At 38.7% G+C, this 26,889-nt stretch overlaps 2 protein-coding genes across 3 annotated transcripts; one reads left to right on the forward strand and one right to left on the reverse strand.

Moving 5' to 3' along the window:
• The first annotated feature begins 36 nt into the window (after positions 1-36).
• ift140 (intraflagellar transport 140 homolog (Chlamydomonas)) lies at positions 37-25,604 on the forward strand. Of its 2 annotated transcripts, XM_028475666.1 has the most exons (31): positions 37-685; positions 1,081-1,244; positions 2,230-2,451; positions 3,271-3,392; positions 3,490-3,620; positions 3,972-4,147; positions 4,246-4,337; positions 4,434-4,540; positions 4,620-4,765; positions 5,656-5,859; positions 6,466-6,538; positions 6,670-6,761; positions 6,964-7,091; positions 7,180-7,297; positions 7,406-7,527; positions 7,621-7,756; positions 8,261-8,392; positions 8,528-8,563; positions 8,884-9,101; positions 20,278-20,455; positions 20,734-20,924; positions 21,029-21,124; positions 21,200-21,332; positions 21,515-21,658; positions 21,778-21,906; positions 22,114-22,296; positions 22,373-22,576; positions 22,657-22,869; positions 24,025-24,191; positions 24,313-24,445; positions 24,562-25,604. In XM_028475666.1, exons 2-31 carry the CDS (start codon positions 1,098-1,100, stop codon positions 24,739-24,741), a joined length of 4,353 nt encoding a protein of 1,450 aa, XP_028331467.1. In that variant the 5' UTR covers positions 37-685; positions 1,081-1,097; the 3' UTR covers positions 24,742-25,604. The 2 variants fall into 2 exon arrangements, with proteins under 2 accessions (XP_028331467.1, XP_028331468.1); XM_028475667.1 differs by lacking the exon at positions 8,528-8,563 and having other exon boundaries at positions 1,083-1,244.
• On the reverse strand, positions 9,783-19,757 carry tmem204 (transmembrane protein 204). Its single transcript, XM_028475670.1, has 3 exons — positions 18,350-19,757; positions 17,715-17,870; positions 9,783-10,841 (listed from the first exon to the last, which is right to left on the reverse strand). The coding sequence occupies exons 1-3, from the start codon at positions 18,627-18,629 to the stop codon at positions 10,597-10,599; spliced, it is 681 nt and encodes a 226-aa protein (XP_028331471.1). The 5' UTR covers positions 18,630-19,757; the 3' UTR covers positions 9,783-10,596.
• Positions 25,605-26,889: the final 1,285 nt, after the last annotated feature.

Raw genomic sequence — 26,889 nt, forward strand, 5'->3', positions numbered from 1 at the left:
ATAAATTATTTATCTCAGAATTTTGGATTTGCATACCTAAAATGACAGTCAAATCACATAGGGTCCTTTTTGATTCCAGGGCACCAGTAGATGAATTATGACAGGTTTACAATTCAAGAGTATACATATCTGAAATGATGTAATAAGCAGCTACAAATTGAAACAGACAAAAAAAAAAAAAGACTGATTGTGGAAATATGTGAATGAATGTTGGCTTTTACATTTTTTTTTTTTAACAGGGTCAATAATGATAATTTAAACAATCATGAAGCAAATGTTTATATTGTGCTCCTGTAGCACACATTTTGAAAATGTTGAATTTTATAGGAGAAAAATGTAAAGACAATATAGCACATAAAATCAATGTGTATAATTTATGAGCAATATCGATATACAATTTGTACACCAATAATACATTTATATTTGTTTTACAAATATTACAGACTATGTTTGTTTTATTTTGAAAGGCAGCAGTTTGTTTCCCATCGCACGGATTTCTCCGCCGCCTACTCGGGTGTTCTCGGTCTTTTCCGTTACTCCGCCTCCTCGTTTCGATGTTGTCAGGGGCAACTGTCGGAGACGCTATGTGTAGTAGCCGCTGGTGGCTACTCGATAGCCTTGCTGCTAACGTTTTTGTTAGAGTTCTTCACACATTTTGAGTCAACATAAGCCTTGAATCCCAGAGGTGAGCCTCACACCATTGTTACAACTATTGACTTAGTTCTAGGTTCGTGACAGCCTGTACTATATGGTCACTTTGACCAGTATTTGTAGCTCAAGCAGTGTTAGCAGCTAGTTGACGCTAACATTTTTGTCACAATACTCATTTGTAGTTGTTTGTTACTTATAAAATAGTGTTACCTTGTTTGTCTACTTCTACTATGTTAACTGCAGTCATTAGAGAGGAAATGTAATGTAGAATGGCGTACTCACTACTTATGATTGTTGTGATCTATATATAATATGTCTATCAGTCAGGCAGGTGGGGTTAAAACTACATAAAGTTAGAAGACAAATGCATGCTTCTTGGACAATAAATAAATAAATAAATAAATAAAAATGTCTGTGTTATTCATTCACAGGGTCGCATCAGGGACATGGCGGTGTATTTCGATCACCGTATTGAGGCACCTGACGTCACCAATGTGCCCACCCTGCTGGCCTGGCATTCAACGCTACCTGTGCTAGCTGTGGCCTCCAGCAGCCCTGCCTCTGGGGGCAATCTAGATCTGTACCTGCAGCAGGTAAACAGTAGACTCTCTCTCTTCTACTGCAATTTTATTTGTTTCTGTTACCATCTAATCCAGGTTTTGAGTTGTACTGCAAGTGGATGTAATTTTATTTAGTTGGATTTTATTTTTTATATAAAGTAACAAAAACGTTTACATAATTTTACATATTTTAATTTAATTTATTAGAGCCAGTAAGTAAGGTACTTGCTTTAGGATATGGACAACACCATAATGTTTGAATATGAAAGTAAAATAGTCAAAAGAATAGTGAAATAAAATAAACTTCTCCACATGTCACTTGGAAACCAATTTCAAAGAGCTATTTTCAGCAAACCACTAAATTAACTTCACTTTCCAGCAACTGTTCTGTCAAATCCACACGTTCCTCCTCTTCCTTTTTTTGTTATATTTAGTCAGTGTTGTATTCTCTTTATATCTTATGGGAATTTCCAATTTTGGGCTTTATACTCACTGTTTTCATGGGCTTATTTCACAGAATGACAGTCATTTTTTTTTTTTTTTTTTTTTTTTAATCTCAATTGAGAAAAGAACCCTCAACATTTCCAAAATCTGGCATTTTTCTCCAAGACGTTCAGTTATTCTACAATTTTTTCCAAATCAAATAACTATTAGTCACAAAATCAAGGACATTTAAATTTAAGTGAAGCTCCTGCAGGAATAGATGAAAAGATGAAATTACTGCATCAATGCGGCACGACATGGAGGTGATCAGCTTGTGTCATTGCTGAGGTGTAATGGAAATCCAGCTTGCTTTGATAGTAGCCTTGTAATGAATTTTTTTTGATGATATTCTATTTCTATGTAAAAATAATAATAATAATAATACGCATACTGTATGTTCACCCTATGTTCTTAAATGTATGTAATCTGTTAGGATGCTGTAGGATTCAAACTTTCATTGACCCCTGAGTCATTAAAAACTCTCTGCTATTCAATGCACACCTAAACCATCAAACCATTTATCGTCCATCAACAGGGCGAGTTTGTGGAAATCTGCCACACAGAACGTCCTCACCAGCCGGTGGCGTTGCGGTGGCACCCTGTGAAGCCAGTGTTGGCTGTAGGCTGGGAGAATGGGGAAGTGTTGCTGTTGACACACCCGTCTGGAGATCAAACCATTTTACCTAGCACTCACGCTGCCTGCATCTCACTGCTAGAATGGAGTAGCTCTGGAAGCCGCTTGGTTACTGGTGATCAGGTGAGTGCAGTGGTGCGATAATTAATCAACATACAGTACAGGGCACTTTATTTTAGTGACACAGTTTAGATACTTTGATAAAAGCATGGCTGCAAATACAGCACATTTTACACAAGGCTTTAGGGCTGGGCAAAATAATCGATTTAATCGATTTATCGAATTTGTAGATAAAGACGATTTTTATTTTGCACCACAGTTTTTTCGGACTTATTCCCGTTCCGTCCGTGTGGGTTACCGTAGCGCGATGTGAGCCCGCCCCCTTTTTGTTTACATGTGTTTACCCTTTGAGTAGGCTATATGTGTGCCACAGGCATGTTTACATTTTTATTCTCACGATGCTGAGATGCTGAGAGAGGTGTTTATTATTTTTTTAATTGTAATGTTATACGTTATATAAAATACACAAATTTCCATGATAAACGAGATTATTAAAAGATGAATTACAATGAAATTGTTACATTTTAATTCTAATATGTAGTTATCTGATTTGTTAATCAGAAAAAGCTACTGTGAAGTTGCTGTTGCACTTTTGCTTAAACCTGGGTTAAAGCTTGAAATTGTTGAATGACAGAGCATCATTTACTTTTATTTTGGGATATTTTTTTTAATGCATTTTACTTGAGGACAATTACAGCAATAAAGTGGCATGTTTGACTATATATCTGATGTCTACAGTCAAAAATCGAATCAAAACTCAAGGTTTTCTTTAAAAAAATCAGAGATTTATTTTTTTGACAAAATTGCCCAGCCCTACAAGCTTTATTTAAAACCTAATGGGTACAGATTGGCACAGCATTTTATAAATTTTTCTATTGACAGAATGGAACTCTAGCAGTGTGGAAAGTTGATGCAAGAGGGAGACTTCAAGGAAACCATTTAGCAAAACATGAATATAATAAACCTTTGACATGCGGCATATTTAGACCGGCCTTGCCTGGGGAGTGAGTAGAGCTTTCTCTAATTTCATCATGTTTAAGACTATAGTGTGGAGTGTGACATAATGCTGTGATCACAACCTGAATGTGTGGTCTCTAACAGTGATGTTGCGTTGCTTGCTCGTGCATCTGTAAGTGGAGATGAGACTGCTTTGGACAAGTTCAACTGGAAGGGAGCCCCTCTGAAGATGGGCCCACAGGAGGGACTTGTGTTTTATGTCAGCACTGCAGATGGTAATACTCTTTCTGCATGTGAATATTTGACTTTGGGTTTATTATTTATTTATTTATTTATTTATTTATTTATTTATTTATTTATTTATTCGAAAGATTAAAAGTGGATGAAAATAAATAAAGAAATAAAAGAAACAAAACAGAAATCTATAAAAATAATAAGAAGTGTTTTTATTTTATTATATTATTATTATATTTTTTATTTAGGAAAGTCAGCTTTTTGTAACCTCTGGAAAAGACGGACGAAATATCAACTTGAATTTGAAACTAATCAAAACTCAAAAAATTAGATTTCTATGATGGAGATATATTTACTTAAATGATCTACAAACCTCATTTCTTCTCACTCAGGGAAGGTCTACAGTGTGGATGAGAGCTGTAAGACGAGTCCCCTGCTCAGCGTGGAGGGCTCCGTCAAAAAACTCTTTTACCTTGAGAGGAGAGAAGCCCTGGCAGTGATCACAGACGCCCTGATGCTGGCACAATACACCCTGGGACCCGAGGGTGGAGCACAGGAGTTTTTAAAGGTGTTGTTCTGTTTGTCATCTGTTAAATATCATTACACTATTAAATATGTACTTTCTAAACACATTCTTTTTAACGTGAAAATGAAATTTTGTGGCAGGTAAAGCTGAGCAGCAAACCTGGGCAAAATGTTGACATAGTGTGGACTGACAGCAGCCTCCTGCTCACAGCATCAGGGGAACAGTTCGTCAGGTTATTAAACACATCCTGTTTAGAAATGTGTCGCAAACCCATTCATAGTGTATATATTTTTATTTATATAATAACCAGCTTGGTTGGACTTTTTAGGCTGTGGGACTTGGAAAGAGGCGACAACTACAGTTTAACTCTTGATGAGACTTTGGGTTTTGAAAAGGGAGAAATGATCAACTGCGTTTCTTTCTGCGCAAGAAAAGGTAAAATTCAAAGTGTTTTGACACAAAAACACGGCAGAACTCTTCCTTGTGTTCTCATCATTTTTATGACTAATTTTAGAAGTCATTGCCGCCGGTACCTCCCATGGACGTATAGCAATGTGGAGGATGGTAGTGCAGCCAGGCAGCAGTAGTAGAGGTGATGTCAAGGCCCAGTGGAAGCTACAGACACCCACAGAAATAGATGGAAATGTTACACAGCTACAGGTACTGTACGTAGGGGTTACTTTTTGTTACAGTCTACATTTTAGGACATCCACCAAAGTGGTGTCAGCAAAACCTCTGCCATTTGTCAGACCAAACGCACTCATGTCTCAGCAAAAACTTCAGTCAAATGAAACGGCCTCAGGCTTCAAAATAAAAGTCATCAGACTCAACGCGACATGGCATTTCATTTTGAAATGCTATCGAAAAATTAATTTTTGCTAAGAAAAAATAATTCATTTTTCTTCATTTTTGTTTTCAAAGTGAACGGACACATGTTTTATTTGTTTATTGGATTATGTTAGGGTTAAGTTAGGGTTATAATCTCAGTACGGAGGTAAACTCAGACCGTGACACCGGAAGCACACACGACGAAGTGAGTTGAAAAGCCGTTCTTTCCTTTTAAAAAAATTATAAGAAAGTTAAAATATATATCAATGTATTGTTTGATTAATAATACATAGTTAAATGAAACCTTGATATATCGTATTCTTTAAAAATAAATAGAAAATAACAGCTTTTAACTTACTCAACTTAAAAGATTTTCTCTACGGTGATTAATAACATATACATTATTATTATTATTATTACTCTGCACATACATGTACTGTGTATTTCCCCTTATTTCAAAATACATTTCGTGTTTTACAGCCTGATGCACTTTTATTTGAGGCCGTTTAAGTTGATGACTTTTATTTTGAAGCCTCAGGCCATTTCCTCTGATGCCGTTTGGCTTGACAAGTGAGGCCGTTTGGTCTGATGAATGACAGTTTTTCCTGATACCAGATATCTCACTCTGAGACCTGAGGAAGTCATAAAATGTATACCGTAACTCCTATATTCGTTGTCATTTCAGTGAATTCACTTCCTCAGCTGGACTTTTATCTTTTCAGTGGGGCTCGTGTCAGAATCTGCTGGCGGCAAACAACTCCAACACCGTGCTGATCCTGAGCGAGCACGTGATGTCAGCAGACTGCAGCCAACAGGTGGCAGGAGTGCAGCTCACTCCAAGGCAGATCAGCATCACTCAGTTCAGCTCAGGGGTTCACGCGACCCTGCAGTCTGACATGCACATCAAAGGAGTGTGTGTCACCAAGGTAATGGATACATTACACACGCTTTTTAGAAAAGTTTTAGAAAAATCAGTTTTTTTTCCCTATCCCGATACCTGTTGGCATCCATAATGTTTACCTAATAGTGTTGCTTTCATACTTATGGTTTTAACCCAGTAAAAGTAATTGGGCCAGTGTTCTTTTATTTTGAAAATATCTCAAAAGGCCTGATTTGTAACAATGACCAGAAATGTAACAAGAGACAAATTTTTATATATATATACATATAGAAGTAATAAAACCCAAAATGTAACAACTGGCCCTTAAACCTTTTGCCTTTTTTAATATATTTAAACTTATTTATATATATATATGTATGTGTGTGTGTCTATGTGTATTTACTGTATATACCGGTAAGTAAGAAAAAAAGTTACCTAAAATGTCAAGGTTCTCCAAAAGACTTTAATTATACGCATTTGATACTTCTCTCGACATTGAAGCCTTTTAACCCATAAATCATTGACACATTGCAAACATTACATTTCGGGCTCATCACCTTTGTTACATTATTGACCAGGTATTAGATTTTGGGTTCTATTACTTGTTACATATCTGGCTCGAACAAGGCCAACCCTAAAATGTACGTTTCAGAACTCAGTCACAGTGTGGAACGGCAAACAGGTCAACGTGTACGAGCTTTCAGGAGCAGTGCCACGAAACACAGGTAAGGCCTACTAGTTCTAAGTTAGTGAACACTTCACACACTCTGAAGGTTACTTAATCACTTTATGTGATAAAATCATCACTAATCTTGTATTTTGCCGTCTCGTTCACCCTCTCTCTCTGTTTTCCCAGGATCATTTTCTTGCGTTTCTCACGTGGTTGCTGTTTATGAGGAAAACCTCTTCACCGTGGAACCAAACAGAGTTCCAATCCGTACACCACAGGTCACTTTGCTTTTTTTGTTTCCCATCACAAACACTAATACTTGATTTTGATTTTTAAAACATATTTTTCATATTTTTTGTGTTCTTAATACTCCGTCCATGCCTTCTAAATGTTTCTGTCCATATATCCAAAGAAAATAAAGACATTTATTTCAGTTATAGGGGTGTGAATCCTCATTAGTTTCCTATGTTTTGCCTCCAGGGAACAGTGAAACAAATTTTAACCTTTTCCAAAGCAGAGGGAAACCCAGTGCTGCTCAGTGTGTGTCAGTCATACCTGGTGGTTGGCACAGACACAGCACACATCCAAGTTTTTGACCTCACCAGGAGGTAAAATGCTTCTCTAAACGGTTATTTGGGTTCTTAACTCGATGAAGATACATTTATGTTGTTGTGTGTTTGTGTATGGTGTTTGCAGAGATGCTAAAGCTCACAGCAGTGCTAAGAATCTGACTGATCAGATTGCTAATCTGGGAGCCCTGAGGTCAGTGAAGTGTAACGCCAATGGCAGTCAAGTCAGCATCCTGGTTTCACAGGTGAATGAACACGAATAGTGATCACTTTCACAATTTCTTTTCTTCTGAAATGTCGATGGTCTTTTAAGTATACAGTACCTTCCCCTTGTGTGACCCCTTTTCTTTCAGATTAATGGACGACCTGATCAAAAAGTGTACTTTTATGACATTGACATGGACACGGTGACGTATTTCGACTTCTTTGCTGGCAGACCATCCAGTGGTGTTTCACAAACTGAGGAAAATGAAAAGTAATCAAAGTAGCAACTCTGATTTATTTGGGTTTGTGTATTATAAGCAACTTTTTTTTTATTATAACCTTGATGTCTGGTCGGCTTTTCCAGGCAGCAGTTTGAGGGGATGGAGCTCAGCGGTCAGTGTCCCGTGTCTCATTTCTGGGATGAGAGTGAACCCCGTCTTTTTGTCTGTGAGACGATACCAGTCAGCTCTGAATCCTCATCAAATTGTTACCTGGATATGGTAAACACTCAAAGTCTGTCACTGGACCCATGGCTTGATGATAGTTAGCAGGTTTATTAAACCCTAATGATGCGTGCTTCACTAAACCTGAGAAAGAATAGCACAACTGCACATTAGCACAATTGCTATTAAGTCATAGCAATTGTGTTTTTAATCAGTACTCAAACCTTTTCTGATTACGTGTGATGTTTTCCGTTCAGAGACTTATTTACGGAGTACTATAGACCAGTGATTCTCAACTGGCGGGTCGGGACCCAAAAGTGGGTCGTGGACCTGTACTGGGTGGGTCGCGGACAGCTGGTCAAAATTAAATAAATGCTTAATGTCTCTCATGTTGTATTTTATTTTGAAAGAAACTTAACTTTGTTAATAAATCTAACTTTAGTTGTGATAGTACAGTTTACAGTCTTAATGCTTATGCATTCCCCGGCTGTTAAAATGTAATTTTTTTTTTTAAATGAATGTAAAAGTTATAGGTCTATGTGTCGCCTCTCTTTTGCTCAGGTGGACGTATCCGTCGTGACGTTGTTCTGCACACAGGAGCACGGACTGCTTTTACAAGACTGTTATCCCAAACCCTCAGGCCTGCAAGCCCTCCTCGCTGTGGCTGTGCCTTACTATTATTTTAGCTTTAAGGTAACTTACCTAAACACTAAGTAAACACTCTGCTGGGCATCTTTTCATCCATTTTTTTTTTTTGCATTTCTGTCTGCAAATTTCATTATTTTTTTTTCTCATGTGAATTTCTTTGTGTGGTCCATCCCACCCCAGCTGTTATATCGGAGGGGTGGTGTCTGTCGGCCTTATGTAAGTGTCTGTTCTGCTATGATGTTTTTGGTTCTCGTTGTATTGCTGCTGTGAACAACCATGAATGCCTTGTGCTGCTAACACACGAATACACCAGCAGCTTTTTGAAATCAGCAGCACAAATGCATCCATGTGATATTAGAGCTTATGAATCTTTGTCATGCTTGTATAAATGTATAGATTTAGTATGTTGTTTTTTTGTTTTGTTCCCAATCTGCTTCTTTAAAAATGACTTTTTATGCAGGATTTACTGATTTATGTTGGATGTATGTTTTCCTATTATATAATATGCATTTTAATATGGCTTTGGCGTCTCTTAGCCTGGTGAAAAGGATGCTGGGTTAACCCAAGCTCCATCAGCTTCACATGACGAGGACACCCCGCAATCCCTGCCGATGGTTTCCCGCCGTGTGCTCAGAGACTTTGTGGGCCTTGAGAACTGTGAGAAGGCCACCAGAGACGCGATGCTAAACTTCAGTTTCTACCTGACTATTGGCGACATGGACGAAGCCTTTAAGTCCATCAAGCTCATCAAGAGGTAGGACTTCACACTGTGAACTTTCGCCATCTCCTCCAGTCTTTTCCCACTGGGTTCTTCAGGTATAAGCACCCATTGTTACCCACAACGTAACTTACAACACAATCACATACTGTACTTTCTTTAAATGCTCTCGAGGACAATTGGCTTTGAAGGGAACTCACTTTTTCCTTTTCGAGTTACATTCCCATGTACATTGTGTTGATAGGAAGACGACGTATTCCCTGGGACTGATTCTAGAATCGCTTTAATAGGCCCGATGACAAGTTTGCCTACTTCCTTATTGACGGCTATTTTTACTGCTTTTTCTGTTGTTGTTAGTTAACATCAGTATTGTGTTTGATTCCCGCATTTCTCCACCTACAGGAAATTGCATTTCCTACATCTATAACTGTTACGACTCTGTGACGTACATCATATCATATCATTAAATGTCTCTTCGAAGTGGGAATAGCTTCACATATTTTGTAATAAGACCACATAATCTATGCTAGTGGTCCTGGAACTATATTCCCTTTCTCTTATTTCTGAATCCAAGTACCCTAACTAGTCTGACTACAACATTTTGCACAATGACACACATTATAAAGAATCCCATTAGTAAATAAGTGGAATGAAACATATTTAGTGCTTCCTAAATAGATTTATTTCTATAGTTAATGAAAAGATGAAATTATGGTATGAAGAAGATGAGAATGTTTGACTAGGGAAGAAACGAGGTTATCTGTGTTCAGATAAGGTGTTATAGTCCCGAGATCTTTGTAGGCTTTGGATATGGTCATGTAGCCTCATGGCTCATGATAATATTGAGAAATTACAATTACGTTTGCTGGTCAATTGGTTTTTTTTATTGGCTTTTTTCAAAGATAAAAAAATAAATGACAATGATTACAGAAGTATAAATATACCATTACATCCCTTGATCGGTAACTTGATTTAAACATTGCCTCTTCTCTGTTATAAAGATAAAAATGAACCCATTGTCATATCTGAATGAGGTCAAATCTTCCCATTCAAACTTGTATTCACTTACCACTTATATTACGTATATTATTTAATACATTTTCAATATGTCTTAAAAGGTAAAAGCAATGATGAGGTATCGTCAAAGTCAGTCTTTCCCCCAATTTATATTTATGCAGGTGATCACTTTATAAGTGCTTATTTAATAAGTCAAGTTCCAGCTTGATCTTTTTCAAGAACATTCTACTAAGTCTACTTTTAATCCCAGCCAAGCAAGAATGCATTACAACACTCAGATAAAAAAAAAAAATCCATGCCTGCAACTCAATGGCTGCTTTATATGTTCATTTTAGTTAAATATGTCGTTCCTGTGCACTGAACAGCAAAATAATTCAAAGAAATAGAAATCAGTGGTTATAACTATGGGTTGGAGTGGTGATCAGGGAGTCTATGGTGTTGGCGTTAGCTTGGTCAGACTGTAGCACCCGGAATGCAGTTAAAACCCTGTCACTGCAGCGCCACGCCTCGCAGCTCAACACGGCGACTCCACATAGTCGTTATCTAGACGTGGGTGAAAGGGCGAGGCCAGCGAGCGACTGATGATGATCACTCGAGGTGCGAGGCAGTCGTCACGGCGGTGTAAAATGTTCCAGATGAGCAGGGCTGCAGCCAATGTGGCCAGCAAGCAAGCAGCTATGTCCAAGTAGCAGGAATAGGACAGGTGTGTGTACGGCCCGATCCTGTAGAAGGTCACGAGTCCAATCACCAGCACGAAACCTATGGGAGAAGATGGAGAAAAGATTACAGAATTGTTATTTTAAAAAGTATTAGACATTGTCACTTCTTAGCGGAGCAGCCGAACTACTGGGCATGTTGACCAGCTCCTGTTCTTACATAATCACCTTGAAAATCATGCCACTTCCGCACCTCCACACCGGTAGATGGAGCCGTAGATAGAATAATAGTAATACATAGGATGTTTTGAAGCATATAGTTTTGACTCAATTTGTCCTCTGAATGATCATTGAACATATACAGCAGCTTGATTCTTCATCTCTACGTTTAATTTTGATATTAACTGGGTAGAATATCGCGATATTGTTATAATATCGTCTCGTGATACGTATCGTATTGCAACATCCTTGCCAATACTCACCCCTAGTTTTCATGGTTATTTAATCCATTTCAAAAGTTGCCATTATCTGATGCGATATTGCGTATTATCACAAATGCATAAACGTTTATTAAATTCACATGGTGAGATCTGAATTTAATAAAAAATATTAAGCATTGCTTAAGAAAGACAGCATTTACTAAGAGATGCCCATGTCTGCTGTAAAGCAGACATGGGCATCTTCCGCCCCGGGGTGACATATGGTTCTTGGCCTAATTTTGTGCGGCCCCCAAAGTAAAGGCAAAGGCAAAGTAAAGGCACAAAATTGGCTAGATTTGTATACAAAAATAACAGAAAGACAACAGAAATACACGAAAATGACACCAAAAACAGAAAATGACAGCAATTACACACCAAGTGAGAGAAAAATTGACAAAATGACAACAAAACCCTGGTCATTTTTCTAAATGCTAACATGAATGTTGATAATGTGGCACTTGGAGCAGAAAATCATATTTTTGTGGCCCCAACTATAATAAAAGTTGCTTTTTTTCTTATTCACACATTCATCATGTTACATTTCCCTATAGTTCTGCCAATCTAAAAACCAAAGTCAAAACAACAGATTTGCATGCATGCCAACCCGCGCAGCAATTCATTCTCATTCCAAAGAAAAAGAGAAAAACCCTAATTTTCATACAAAATCCAAACTAACCAGTTGAATATCTTTGTAGGATTTAAGATGATAAACTCACTGATGTATGCACGGATTGTTCACGAGGAAAGTAGATGAAGGTGATCGATATTGTGCTCATGGAATGCCAGAGAAAATGCTAGAAGGCCGTCACTTTGGTTTCACCATGTTTCTTTAGCAGCTTTGTCAATACCCTTGACCAACAATCGCTCCCATTTCCACCTCAGCATTTTACAAACAGATAAAAGGTGACCATTCGATAACGAAAACACCCCAAAATATATGATTATAAATACTCATTTCAACTACATACAGTAGTTTGTCCAAACATATTTACAACATTTACAGTATTACAAATATTTACAACAACTAAAGTCACTTCAAGGGAACAATATCCGTAGTCATTCTAAATGGCAGTATTTAGGCCGACATCTGTAATCTTTTATCTCTCTCTTTTCTCTCTTTTAATATCATTTTTCATTTCATTGGGGAGACTATTTTGAAGGCAGTGAGTGTATGTTTTTTAAAAGCTATAGATGTCTTGCCCGTTCCATAAAAACCCTTTTTTAGCTGTTTAACAATGTCAAAAACTAGATCAGAGTTAAGAATAGATTATACTTAATTAATCCTGGAGGAAATTCTATTCTATTCTGGTGCTTTGTGCTTTTTCTTTAACAAATCAGCTGAAGCACTGTGTGAGGTCTTTGAAATAAGAAATCTGTTTCCTCACAGGAACAAATTCATAGGCGTCCAGATTAAACTTCCTATCAAAAATATGAGAGCACGAAACATTTTATCTCCGGATTTTCTTTGATTCGCAGAACTTTAAGTCACGCAGGGAGGCCCTCCTGTTTGAGGTTGAAACCCACAGTTTTCCTTTTCATGCTGCTTCTCTGATCTCTATTTAGTTTCCTTGACTTCATTCAGATTATTCCATTTGTCCTCAGCCCACGCCCTTCCTTATCTTATTTTGTTTTATTTTTTTTTAATCATTGGTGATAAATATGAAATCTATTTCCAGTGAACTCTGGAGCCATTCAACAATAATAACTTGTCTGAAAACTCGCTCCGTACGCACTTGTTTTAAATACAGGGACCAAAAATAATCACTGGAAACAGGAATGTGAGCACTTTAGGATATGAATCAGTCAGTTTCCTGACGCTGTCGGCGGCACCAAAGCATAGTGAGGAGGGGGGAAATTTCTATTTCTTTTGGGATCTCAGCAGTAAGATAGCACTCAGGTTTGTAGGCGACCATCATTTAATCAGTGCACGTATACAGTGTGTATGTTTGCTTAATTTGTGTGACTTTTGATGATCATCCTCTGCAGCTTGCATCCAGGGTGGGCTCTGTGAGCTTCTTTTTTGGCACACACTTATCTATCAAGTTTCCTTCCCTGTCTTCCTCTTTCCATCTTTCCTTCCTTTCCTTGTCGACACACCCTGAGCTCAGAGGTTAATACATTTGTTGGACAATTTGACATTATCCACTTTGGAGAAAATCTAAATAAGTGCTCAATGATTTACAGTGTATTTTCCCGTCTAATTCCTGTAACTCAATCACTTGTTTTCTAATAAGGAGAATCCTTGCCTGGAGGTTTCACTCCACACATTATGGCTTTCTTATCAGTAGGAGTTTTTTTCAACCACAAATTTCTGGGAAACAACAGGTTTGAAATATCTCCTCTGAGTAACCGATCAACCTGCGTTTATATTTATTAGCTTAAACTCTATAAAAAACTCTTAAACTCTGTTTTTAACCCTCCTATTATCCTCAAATATTACTAACACATTTTACCATTGGAGTCAACCTGACCCCGGGGATGTTTGCCTCCAGAAAATAATTTTCAGAAAATTGTTGACCACGTTTTTGTGTCAGCCACTTTGTTTATTTGTTGAATACATAAATAACCACGTGATAATGAAACCTTCACCTGTTCGCTAGCGTCACCATCAAGCCAAACTTTTAGATTAGAATGAATTTATCTTGAATAGCTTTCATCCAAATCTTCTGAACATTTTCAGACAACAATAAAAACCATTGGATTATGAACCGTATTGGTTGTGGTGTTGATATGACGTTTCCTGCAGCGCCACAATCAGGTCACACTTTCACTTTAATCCAAATATTTTCTGATTTGGGGTGCACATTTTTGACTACCTCAGAATGAGCCATGTTGATTGATGTAGGTGACCCTCTCTTTACTTCATAAACACATTTATTTACTTATTTTGTTATCTCCTTTTTTGTAACATATTTGGGGTTATTGACTACATAGTCCTCTGTGTCAGACACATTCTATGTTAACTGTGAAAGAGCTGTTCCAAAACCTCATTGACGGTAAACCTTTTCCTGGAGGACATTTTCAAGAGAGAGAGTTAGTCTGTTTGTGTGTCACACATGGGTCACAAACAGGCAGACAAGTTTTACACAGCTAAAACAACTTGGGGTCAAATTGACCCCAGAGCAACACCGATGCGTGTTCAGCACATTGAAAAAATATCATCATGATAATTTTAGGCTTAATCAATTGTACCTATCAAATTAGGAAATGTCATGAAATATGAAGCAAAAAAAATAAATAAAATAAAGCAAACTATTATTTTTTTAATGATAAATATTGAATGGGGTCAAATTGACCCCAAGCATAATAGGCGGGTTAATGCCCCCCGAGCTGCTGCTGAGGCTTCATATTGTACGTGCAATGCTGGCACGTCTGAAAAAGAAAACATTACAGCACAATGGATAAAAATATCTCCATTCACCCTGCAGGGGAATTCATTCACTGAATCTGTGGAGTAGAGCTAATGTGGAAATTGATTGATTTCCATGTCAGAATAACGCATTCGGAAAAGTTACGTTTTAGCTCAAAGGGACTTTTTTGGGAATAGTTTTAAGAGTTTCTGCAGCAGAGAATTAAGTCAAAGAAAGTTGAGGTGTTGATAGTTTGTGTGAACTTATAATTTGTGCTATAAGTTTCTCTACATACTGTAGCAGATGAAAAATCTTAAGATCCTGTCATTTTACTCCAAAAAAGAAAAGAAAAGAAAGAATTTAATTTCTTTAAAGGTGAATAAGGAGAATATTTCCTTTACAGTGTAGCTCAAATCAGATGATAATTACCAGGACACACTGAAAATAGATATTTTTCAGATTTCTATAAGATCATCGATGAAGACTAATGTAAAGACCAAATATCAATTGTTTGTTCCTTTGTACAGATAATAAAATTATACTAGCAGTTGATAATCTCGTAGCCTTTTTAAACTAAGAAGCTTGTTTAATAGATGGTAATGTTTCCTACAGGAGCTCAGATACAGAATCCTGTTCCTCCGCTTGATGTAGCATGTTAGCATTATCATTCAGTGTACATCTGAATGCTCACACCACTGTCTGTCATTGCATCACAGAAAAAACTTTTTTTAATCTGTTATGGGTTTTAATTGAATATTGAGATAAACTGAAGACATTTTAGGAAGTCAACAATATATTATAGCATTGGCTTTGACTGTAACTAAAAAATGTCCACTTTCTACTAATGTCTTATTTTATCATAATGACTTAAATGTTTCTTTTTATCACACAGTATTTGTCTGGTATGGATGTCTACTTACCTTGCTATTGCTAACAGGTGACACTGTTAACAACAGCAAAGTAAGAAAACATCCTTAACGAACAAATACACTGTGTCTGATTAAAAGAAACATTTTAGTCATAATGTTTTGCATGTCTTGTTTACTGTTCATCCGATTTTAGGTTTTAATGTGAGCATACAATTGTATAAAATACTTATACAGCAGCTTTCTGACCATATATGGTAAGAGAAATACCAGAAGATGACAGTGTTCTCAGAGCGATGCTATTTTTAGAGGCTAGGGAAGTAGGTGTGCACTTTTTACTGTTTTTAGGCCAGGAATTTGTCTCTTAGTCACAGTATTTCTGAATTTCATTGTCTGTACAGTAGAAGTCGGCTTACATGGGGTGGATCTATTCTCTCCATAGTCATGCAAGTCATGCTGACTCCCATCATGGTCCTTTATACACATGAATCCATCCATAATGTACGTGTTCATCCAACCGCTTTCTTTTTTGCTCAACATAGTTAGTATTAGGGATGTCCCGATACAATTTTTCCCACTTCCGATACAATGCCGATATAGCAGCCTGGAATATTAGTCGATACCGATGTCGAACCGATATGATATCAGTACGAATCATACATACTTTTATTACTTATTTTGTAGTGTGGAATGGTAGAAAAAGCTTGATCAAGTGATGTCACTCAAACAGAGAACAATAGTCAGCAACAGTAGAGATGAGAAATACTGACCCATTTATTATTAACCAATTGGTTACATACATTTTAACCTTCAACATAATATCTACAGTATTCTACAATTGAATAAATATAATATAACATATATCGGAGATTTTAGATGCAGTCCAATAAAATTCGATATTCGTTTTCTGGCTGATATCGGACCGATATCAATATCGGATCGGGACACCTCTACTGTAGTTAGTATGAAGGGATTGATCGATTAAGAAAATCACAAATGACGTGATCAGCTGCAGCCAATGATGGCCAAGCAGAGCAAGATGTTTCGACGAAACAGAGAAACACACTTTAGACTAAGTTCAAAATGCTTTTAATTTTAATCTTCATTTTTTATTAATTAATATTTCAAAATTAAAATGTAATGTTATTGGAATTTATCTTTTTAAAAAACGAGTTTATCATGATTTTTATTTTGTGTAACACATTTTTATTATGTGTTTTTATCCCTGACGAACCTCTCAGACTGACTCAACGAACCCCTGGGGTTCAGTTGAACCCAGGTTAAGGATAACATTTGTAGTAGCTGCCGCAGTGCGTGACAAACACACTAGTGATAAAGAGGAGTCGCTTTATTTGCTGCTGCTCTTGGAGATTTTGTAAACACAGACATAAAAGCTTGGCCATCTTATCTGAGCGGAGGTGATTCCCACCCTGCTGTCGTGTGTACCACAGGACATTTCTCCACCTAAGCACTCCATAAACAGACAATTACAACACACATACACAATCAGTCGTGCACATAATCCCTCCTGCCTGTGCACTGCGCACACAAACACACAGCCCAGTCTCTGTTGAAAAGTGTCTTTCCCGTATATCGCCCTCCCCTCTTTTTCCTTCTACAGCTCAGGGCTTTGCATAACAGGTAGTCACAGACATTTCCTCGTCCTGAGCAGGGATATCCTGGCGCCTGACAGTCGCTCCCCAGCTCGCTGCAGCTCGGGCCCACGGATTCTGATCTGGGACTAAATTTAGACCCAGAGTACCGTTTTCGTTCCTGGTCTGATGCCCTGCAGCTGAGGAACCAGCTTGCACAACACTGCACACTTCCTTGGCTGTAGGGCACTGGGACAGGCCATGCTAGTGAAATAGAAACACTATGTGGATGGAAAACTGTTTTTCTAAATTTTGATATTTCTGTTTCCCTTTCTGTCAGTTCTGTCTGATGTTTCTTTACTGAAGCTCTGGGCTCAGGTGTTCTTGTCGCAAGTCTCCAGTTTAAGAAATCAAATAAGTAGATAAAAATACACATACACATATTTTTGTTCGTACAAATTTTTTTTTTGCTGCACTAAATCTGCATTTTGTGTGTATTTTCTTGTATCTCATATATTCAAACAACACATTATTATTGTGGGTTTGATTTAATATGGAACATCAGGCAATCTTAGCAACTCATCTTTGTGTTTTTGCTCAATTCTATGACCATTAGAGTTTCTAGATTTGTATCAGTATGCATTGGAGTATTCAGTACAGTGTTTTGGTGGAGGTTTGCCGGTACTCACTGGCGAGCTGGAAGAGAGCAGCGATGGCTTCCTCCCACCACTGGGATTCCTGAGTGATGAAGGGCAGCTTTGTGAAGCCCAGCAGGAAGATCAGCTGACCAGCAGTCAGAGCCACCGTTGCCATCAGGTTACAAGCTCGCATCATGTTAAACTGCACTTTAGGGGTCAGAAGAGATGTTGGTCATTTCTCTTGCACTGTTTTTATTTTGTACACATAAGCAACTCAAAGCCGGTCCGTGGATCTAGAATCTGGAAGTTGTTTTGAACGTTCAAAATTAAACATTAAACTAATGTTAATCAAAGTTCCTTTAAGTAGACATTTTTGCACAAAAGGATGGTTATCAATTCCTTGAGTATAAGTTTGTGATTGGATCATTATAGAAGGAATACAATTCATTCATAAATAAGTATTTATTAATATTTCAGATAGCAAAAAAAAAATACAGACTCAATGTTGTACTACAGCATAAAACTCTGGGTTTTAATACAAGTAGCACTACCAAAATACATTCATATATTTTGTAAGTTGGAAGTAGGACCAAGCAGTTGTTTTTGGGTTATATAATTTTTTTTCAGACTATTGTTTTATTAACGACTCATATGACAAAATTCAAGGTTAAGATTAGGAGCCTTACATTTCACTGTGCTCCTTGATTCCTGGTATCCTGCGTACTCAGACCCCCATCCAATGCCCACACACTGTTTTTCTGTCCCTTGCACCCTTTTTGCAACTTGAAGGTCCTCCCGGCTTTTCTCCACATTTGTGGGGCACATCTTCCATAGTCCCACGCTTCGCTTGCGTCCATCCTCCAGGGCCTGCAGGACCCAGCTGGGTGTAAATGCTGCCACATTGTTCAGGACCAGGGACAGCAGGGCTACAGCCACTGCCACCACCACCAGCCTCTGAACGGCCATGCGACGCCCGGCCCCCGCCACCTCTCCTCCTCCGTCCTGTCCTTCCTGTGGTTGGGCTTCTTCTTCTTCTTCTTCTTCGTCCTCGGTGTGCTGCTCGCTTTCCTCAGGATCGGCAGCACTGGCCAATGGGGTGCTCCCAGGCCCCTGACTCCTCACCACCACCACCTCCACTTCTTCAAGCTGTCAACGAGCGTTGGTCGGGCTTACGCAGACGTGGAATTGGCAAGAGTTTAGGTTTAAGGCTTAGCTAAAGAACATCTCCATTCATCCTCATTAAGGTTTGGTTGTTGCTGCAGCAGATCCTCAGCCCTCTTCCTCAGACAGCAATGTGGGTGCACAAGGGTTAATCCAGCTGACACCGAGGCCCATTCCAATGGATCTGTCTGGCTGCAGCTTGACTCCTAGATCCCAGTTCTTGGACGATTTTTTCTTTCTCTGTTGATTTAATTTATCTTTTGTCCTTTTTGCATCAGTGGAGCTCTTTTCCTTGGCCTCGTCCAACTCCTGTTTGTGCAGCTGGCTACTCGTAGAGCGCAGAGGTCTAAAAGGCATTAAATCTTCAGGCAGCAGTGCAAGGATCAGACTGGGTTCTTGACTTTGGGAATCCAAGCCTGCCTCTCAACTTGAAGAACTCCAGCTCCTGGATGTTTTCTATAAGCCCACCTCCTGTCCTCCTCTCTCAGCCTCTCTCACTCTCTGTTTCTCTTTAAATCCCTCAGGTCAAAGATGAAATGTGGAGGAGTTGCTCTTCACTGTAGTCCAGGACATCTGTTCACAACTGGGCAAGTCTTTTAGTGGACAGCCCCTTTCTTCGTGATCCCTTTAAATATCTCTGTGGCTGTGTCTGTTTGTGCCTGAGAAATGTCCAAAAGACCCCCCTCCCAGACGTCACTTCTCTTTCTTGCTCCTTTGTTGGAGACCAGGGGGCGTTTGCAGAGGTCCTCTCTCTTGTGTGCAACAAACATTTTGGCTGCCACAGTCAGCCAGCGACAGGATGTGTTTCCTGAGAGGAAAAGAGAATGGGAAGAGGGGCCAAATGTGGACCAGTTTCTTCTCTTCTCTGCCCCTCTGTGGTTCCCTACATCCTAGCCGTCTGTGTGCAGTGAGCTCAACATCCCTCAGCATTCTTCATTATCTCTCACTTTGACCTTCAGATTCAGTCTCTCTGGATTTGTAAGCACTCATACACTTGGCGTTCCTCTGAGAACAGGGCCCCTAAAAATTTAGGGTATTTCCTGTTGCCTAACTTTAATAAACAGCCTACATCTGTATCAGCTAAAGTGAGGAGGAGGAGGATGAGGAGAAGGGGGGGGGGGATCCAAATAGGGACCAGATGGCTGTGGAATTCACAATTTTAAATCCATGCTCAAACAAGGGCGGAAATGTTGACCTCAGCAACTCAAAAGTACAAAGGAAGAGTTGCCAACAAGGACATCAATACATTTGACAAATAAAGATCTGTGTTCTACTTTGAATAAATGTGTTGCCAACTTCTGTCAGTTTGCAGGTTTAACAAATGACACCAAACGTTTTACATTTTATTTGTCAGAAATGCATCGTAAATCTTCAACATCATATCTCATCACACATTGTTCTTTTCCAGCATTGAAATCATTTTACACACTTGGTATTCCTCCTCTCTTTGCAGTAAAGCAGTCTGGGAAAACATGGCACGGATGTGTGTGAAAACCCGTCGGCTGGACGTGGCACGCGTGTGTCTTGGGAATTTGGGAAATGCCAGGGCTGCAAAAGCTCTGAAGGAGGCCGAGACCGAGCCTGAACCAGAAACCCAGGTGGCAATGTTGGCCATTCAGCTAGGCATGTTGGTAAGGTTTAGTCTGTTTTGAACTATGTTGCTTATGTATATTTATTATGCTCGGTAAATCATTGAAATTATCACAAGTTTATAGAGTCAACTCAAAGCCCATGTTTATTCTTTTCTTCAATAATAAACAACATTGTTGATTTTCCACTATGCCCGTATCCCTTGGCTCCAAGCGCCACATCCTCTTTTCAGGACTGAGCGGTTCACTGCACACAAGCTGCGGGACTTTCCAGTCCAAAAGCAGCTATCTTTCCATCACCTCATCCTGTCCTCCAACAGGAAGATGCAGAGAAGCTGTACAAGAGCTGTGGACGTTACGATCTGCTCAACAACTTCTACCAGGCCTCTGGAAAGTGGCAGCAAGCTTTGACAGTAGCTGAAGATAAAGATCGGATCCATCTGCGCACCACCTACTACAATTATGCAAAGTACCTGGAGTCAATGGGAGACAAGTCGCTGGCCTTGGCTTAGTGGGTTTAAACCATAAATACAGTGCTTTTGTTGGAACCGTTTCAGATTCTTATGCAACGTGACCATAAAACAGAAATCTTCATTATCTTTTCTTTTGTTGCAGCTTTGAGAAATCAGAGACACACCGGGTGGAAGTACCCAGAATGCTTCAGGATGACCCATTATCTCTGGAGATTTATGTCAACAAAATGAAAGACAAGTATGTACAACAACAAAAAACACAAAACACATCCATCAAAAGGCGCTTCTAATCTTGTTCATATTTTAAATACAGGAACATTTATAAATGGTGGGCTCAGTTTTTAGAGAGCCAGTCAGAGTTGGACTCCGCTCTGCACTTCTATGAATGTGCTCAGGATTATCTCTCCCTAGTCCGAGTCCATTGCTACATGGGAAACATTCAGAAGGTGAATCCGTTTGTTGTTTTTCATTGGGGCAGAAAAAGTAATTTGTAGGCTCGTATATGCCCTTTTAAACAACAGCCAGGATTTCATCTCTGCAATATTTACTTTAAATGTCATTTTTCTGGAAAATTAGAGACACTTTAGTGATGTTTTGCTTTTTGCTTCCAATTTATTCTGTCTTCCAGGGCTCAGAGATAGCAAACGATACAGGTGACAGAGCAGCGTCCTACCACCTGGCCAGACATTACGAAGGCCACGATAATATCAAACAAGCAGTTCACTTCTACACCCGAGCCCAGGCCTACAATAACGCTATACGCCTCTGCAAGGTAAAGCCCAAACTGCCTCCAGCGTACTGTGTGCAACGCTATTCAGGAGGATCGCATACTGTATGTCACATCTGTGTAGTTTTTCTTTATGAAGAGAGTTTTTTATTTGTGTTTTGCAGGAGAACAGTCTGGATGACCAGCTGATGAACCTGGCTTTGCTCAGTAACCCTGAGGACATGATGGAGGCTGCCTGTTACTACGAGGAAAAGGGGACCCACATGGACCGAGCTGTCACGCTCTATCACAAGGTATGTCCACGTGCACTGTGTTTTAAAATTAATGTATAACTGATTAGGAATCTTTTCTTTAACTTTTCCCTTTCGCTTCATTTTAGTAATCACCTCATAACTGAGACACAATGCATTTGTTAGAGTTTTTCCCACTAGGGGGCAGTATTTTCTCATTTTCCTGATAATCTGAACCTGTGTCTGAGTATTTTGAATGTTCCTCTGGAGGCTGGTTATGTGTCCAAAGCCTTGGAGCTTGCCTTTGCCACCGAGCAGTTCTCTGCGCTCCAGCTGATTGCCGAGGACCTGAATGAGAACTCCGACCCCGCCCTCTTAGCACGCTGCTCTGACTTCTTCATCACTCATTCTCAGTTCGAAAAGTCTGTGGAGTTGCTTGTTGCAGCCAAGAAGGTACCTGCACAACCACATCTCCTCCCTGTGCGCTGTTACTTTACATATAATTGTGTGTGCGTGTGTGTGTATTTAGTACCATCAAGCCTTGGAGCTGTGTGTGAACCAGAACCTGACCATCACAGAGGACCTGGCTGAGAGAATGACAGTAGCAGAATCAAAGGAATTGTCTCGGGAGACACGCAAAGAACTTCTGGAGAAGATAGCCGACTGCTGCATGCGCCAGGGCAACTACCACCTGGCCACCAAGAAATACACCCAGGCAGACAACAAGCCCAAGGTGATGATTGATATGGCTGTATTTAAAAAATAAATTAATGTTTTTCCTGCAAGCTGAACATGTTTGTCTTCCACATGCAGGCAATGAGGGCTCTACTCAATTCTGGAGACACGGAGAAAATTATTTTCTTCGCCAACGTCTCTCGTCAGAAGGAGCTTTTCATCATGGCGGCCAACTACCTGCAGTCGCTGGACTGGCACAAAGATCCAGAGATCTTAAAGACAATCATTAGTTTCTACACAAAAGGCAGAGCCCCAGAACTGTTGGCTGGATTCTACGAAGCCTGTGCTCAGGTGAGATTATAAACCTCAATAAACCTCACCATATTTTTTTAATAAAAGCAGCAATAAATACATCCATCCATCCATCCTTTGCTTCTTTTAATCAATTAATAACAATTTATTGAAAAGTTTTGTTTATTTTACTACTACATTCAACTCACATTTTACCAATCATTTTATTTCTAATTTGTTACATGCATTTTGCAATTACAGCCCATTTTAAACTGCAGTGTTTCTTTTAGGCAATGGCATTTAGACTTTTGACATTCCATTTTAAGAAACACAAATTTGCTACTGTCTGGGCATAAACATTGTAATCTTGTTTCCTTCAAACCCTGAGGCACAATTTTAATTCATTGTTAATTCAGTCATTATTGTCTTGCTTCTCAATACACTGATCTTCACTCTGTGTTTCCCATCCTTGGCTACAGATTTGTCACTTATTTTGTTTTTAAAGGTGCAGTCCGCAACTCACAGATCCCTCTCTCCCCCTCCCTCCCCGCTGCTCTCTTGCACTGCCTCCAAACTTTCCAAAGTCCCTCCCTCAGAGGAGCAAACAAGCAAACGTTAGTCAGACAGCAACATCGCAGTAATATAACATGCTCTGTTAAAAGCATATTACTACGGCGCAGCAACAACACAGTGTCCTTTAGAGCAGCCCACACGGAGGCTGTTGCGTGCACACAAACACATACGCTACAGAGTTCTAGTGTAACAATTACAAATCAATCATAATGTAAATCAAGCAGCAGTATTTACCTTTCAAGCAGAGAAGTCCCCAATTCCATCTTGTACTCATCCAGACCATACACTGTAAAAAAGACGACGCTCCAGCTTGGGAAAAGGGCGGAGCTTGTAAGCAACAGCTGTCAGACGATCCTGGCTCTGATTGGTTCTTTTTGCTTGGTCGCGGTGCATTCTGGCACATTTTGGAATCAATGAGCCTGTTTTTTTCACACAAACTACTAGTTTCATGTAACGCTGTCCTTACATAGTGACAGCTTTAGCAAATATGACAAAAAAAATCACTTTTATAAGAGTTGCAGACTGCACCTTTAAGCAGGAAGTGGAAACTCACTTTAATTGGACATTGGAGGGAAAAAAAAGTTGTGAAAATGCTGTACTATGTCCTAATCAAAACAATGTTCTCCTCCTCCAATGGTTTAGGTTGAGATTGATGATTACCAGAATTATGAAAAGGCTTTGGATGCTTTGACTGAGGCGTCTAAGTGTCTGTCCAAAGCAAAAGATTCCTCGAGTGGAAAGCATGAAGCGAGATTGGCCGACCTGCTGCATAAAATCACCCTGGTTAAAAAGTTTGTCCACATCCGAAGGTACAAACTGTCACTGAATGTGTTTGAATGTGACTCTGTGTTTATCTGCTTGATAAAACAATGAGGTGGTTGTGTGTCTATGATGGCCACATTGATGTGTATCTCTACACTTTGTGTGCAGGGCGGATCCTGATGAGGGGCTGCGATTATGTGAATCTCTGCTGGAGGAGCCTGAGTTGGATCCCTGTGTCAGGGTTGGAGATGTTTTTGGTTTTATGATCGAGCACCACTGTAAGCACGGAAACTTCCACGAGGTGACTCTCAGCTTCCTCTCGGAGCTTACCACAGTCACGTTTTTCACGGAACACGGTTCTTGTGTCCATAAAGCTGTATTTCTTTGATTATTTTCTACTTTGTGTTTCCTCTCCAGGCTCAATGTAAGCTTGAGGAGTTCCAGAGGCTTCAGCCGTCGCAGAACATCAAATACTACATCAGCACGGGGAGTCTGCAGGCTCTGCAGAAAGAAATAGGTTTACCCATAGAGCCCAGAGTCAGCAGAGACATTTTCAAGGAGGAGGATGAAGTGGAGGAGGACTTAAACGTGGCTTAGCTCTCATCACACGGACATTTGAAAAATGTCTTTAATGTTAGCACTGGTGGGGATCAGGGATGACGGCTCAGCTGTTTCTTCAGTAGCAGGAAATGTGTCACAAGGTGAAAGTAAAACATAGATATGGTTTTAGAATATGAGACACAAAGAGAAGAAGATGAGTTAACGAAAGTAGGCAACGATTAAAAAAATAAACCCCTATTATTGGCAAAATCGTTTTCAGCCTTTAATTTAAATAGTCGTGCTGTAAACGTGAACATTATTCATGATCAGATCTGTATAAATTGTAACAATATGAAGCCGAACTTAAAAAATAACATCACTTTTACACTTTTCAATGTTTCTAAGAAGATTTGCCGTGCCCTGATACAGCAGAAAACACAGGAAGATGCCTTTGTTTGTGCTAAAGTGTGTTTTAAACATTGTCATTGATCCGACTGCACAGTTCATATACACTCCCTACAGTGGATTTATTTTTAAATGCAGCAGATTTATCAAATGTAAAAATTCTCCACAGTGTCAAAATATTTTGAAAACTATTTCCTATTAATGTGACGATCATGTTCAAAGGTACGTTTCAGCATTATTATAAAGACTGTAAAGTTTTATAATAAAATAGAAGTTTTTGCTTTTCCGTTCTCGTTCGTATGTTTTCTAAATGATTTGTAAGAAGGAAAAAAAAAAAAGTGTAACAGGACACTTGTTAATTAAGAGACAGCTGCAGAAGCATCCAAAGGAGTCGATAGAATCTACACACCCAGCTTATGATCATGTGGCACTGACAGCGTTAAAGATCAGCCTAAACAACTCAGTAATTTAAAAAAAAAAAAAAAAGATGTTGAAGCAGAAAATAGCCAATTCAATCATTAGGATTTAGGAATAAAAAATGTTTTTATCTTCAGCCACCAGAGGGCACTGTGTCCTCTCAAATTCACCATTTGTTGTTAAAAAATGGGAATACTCTTTTAATTGCTGACAAATTAGAAAATCAATGTAATCAATGCTGTCCATTTTTTCCCTTTTTATTGATTTTTTTTTTTTTTTTTTTTACAAAGATATGATTACTTTAAATGTATCTATTAATAGCACATATACATACAGCCTGTGACGGAGGGTCCAGTACAAAAAGATAAGTCATAAACTTTTATAAATTTTATATTGTATCATTCATGGATAATGATGAATATCTATTCTGTTAAAAATAAGGCCAAACATTATATTTAACATAATATTTTCACTGAGTTCATTATGATAGAAATCTAATATGAGAAATACTTTTTTAATCATTTGGGTTTATTTTAATGTTTTAAATAATATTCCAATATAGTCAATAGGTGTCTCTCTCTCTCTCTCTCTCTCTTTTTTTTTTTTTTTTGCAGATCAGATGTTTAGAATATATTTCATGATTTTATTGATTGTGTCAAAATTATTTTCTAATGATGGATTTGCATGTGTCACACAAAGTGAAGGAATAACACTTTTATTTAACAAAAAACATTTATAAAAATGTTGACGAAAGCCTTTTCTTCCGTTTTTTAGCATTTCATGCATATGTTACATCCGCCAGTGGTTCCCAAACTGGGGTACATGAGCACATTGCAGGGGGTACTAGGACAGATTTAACAAATGACTAAAAACTGTTGGAAAATGTTGCTAGTTCCTTTTTAGGCTTTTTTTGTTTGTTTGTTTTTTAACATATTCACCACAAACTACTAGTAATATTGCTCAATAAATGACTATTTTCTTGTATTTTTCTTTTTAAACAGGATTATTTTGTGCTGTATAGGCCATTTTATCACACTTCTGACAACAGGAGACAATAATTAGCTACATTTTACAAAGGATACCCTATTTATTTACTATAGAAGTAGTCACATATAAGTTGTATGATATACTCTTTTTCAATCATTCACACTTTGCACACATTGTTTTGAATTTGTAAATGAAGCCTTAGGAAACCAATATTTGAGACACATTTAGGGGTTTATGAGAGCCCGTTGTTCCACATATAGAAAAGCATAAGAAATTATGGAGACTGTACTTATGATATGAAGAGGGGGGTACACATGATTTGACAAAAACGCAAAGGGGAAACGTGGGACAAAAAAGACTGGGAACCACTGTCATGGGCTATGCAGACACTATTCT

The sequence above is a fragment of the Gouania willdenowi genome, chromosome 19 (assembly GCF_900634775.1).
Source record: "Gouania willdenowi chromosome 19, fGouWil2.1, whole genome shotgun sequence".
Lineage (NCBI taxonomy): Eukaryota > Metazoa > Chordata > Actinopteri > Blenniiformes > Gobiesocidae > Gouania > Gouania willdenowi.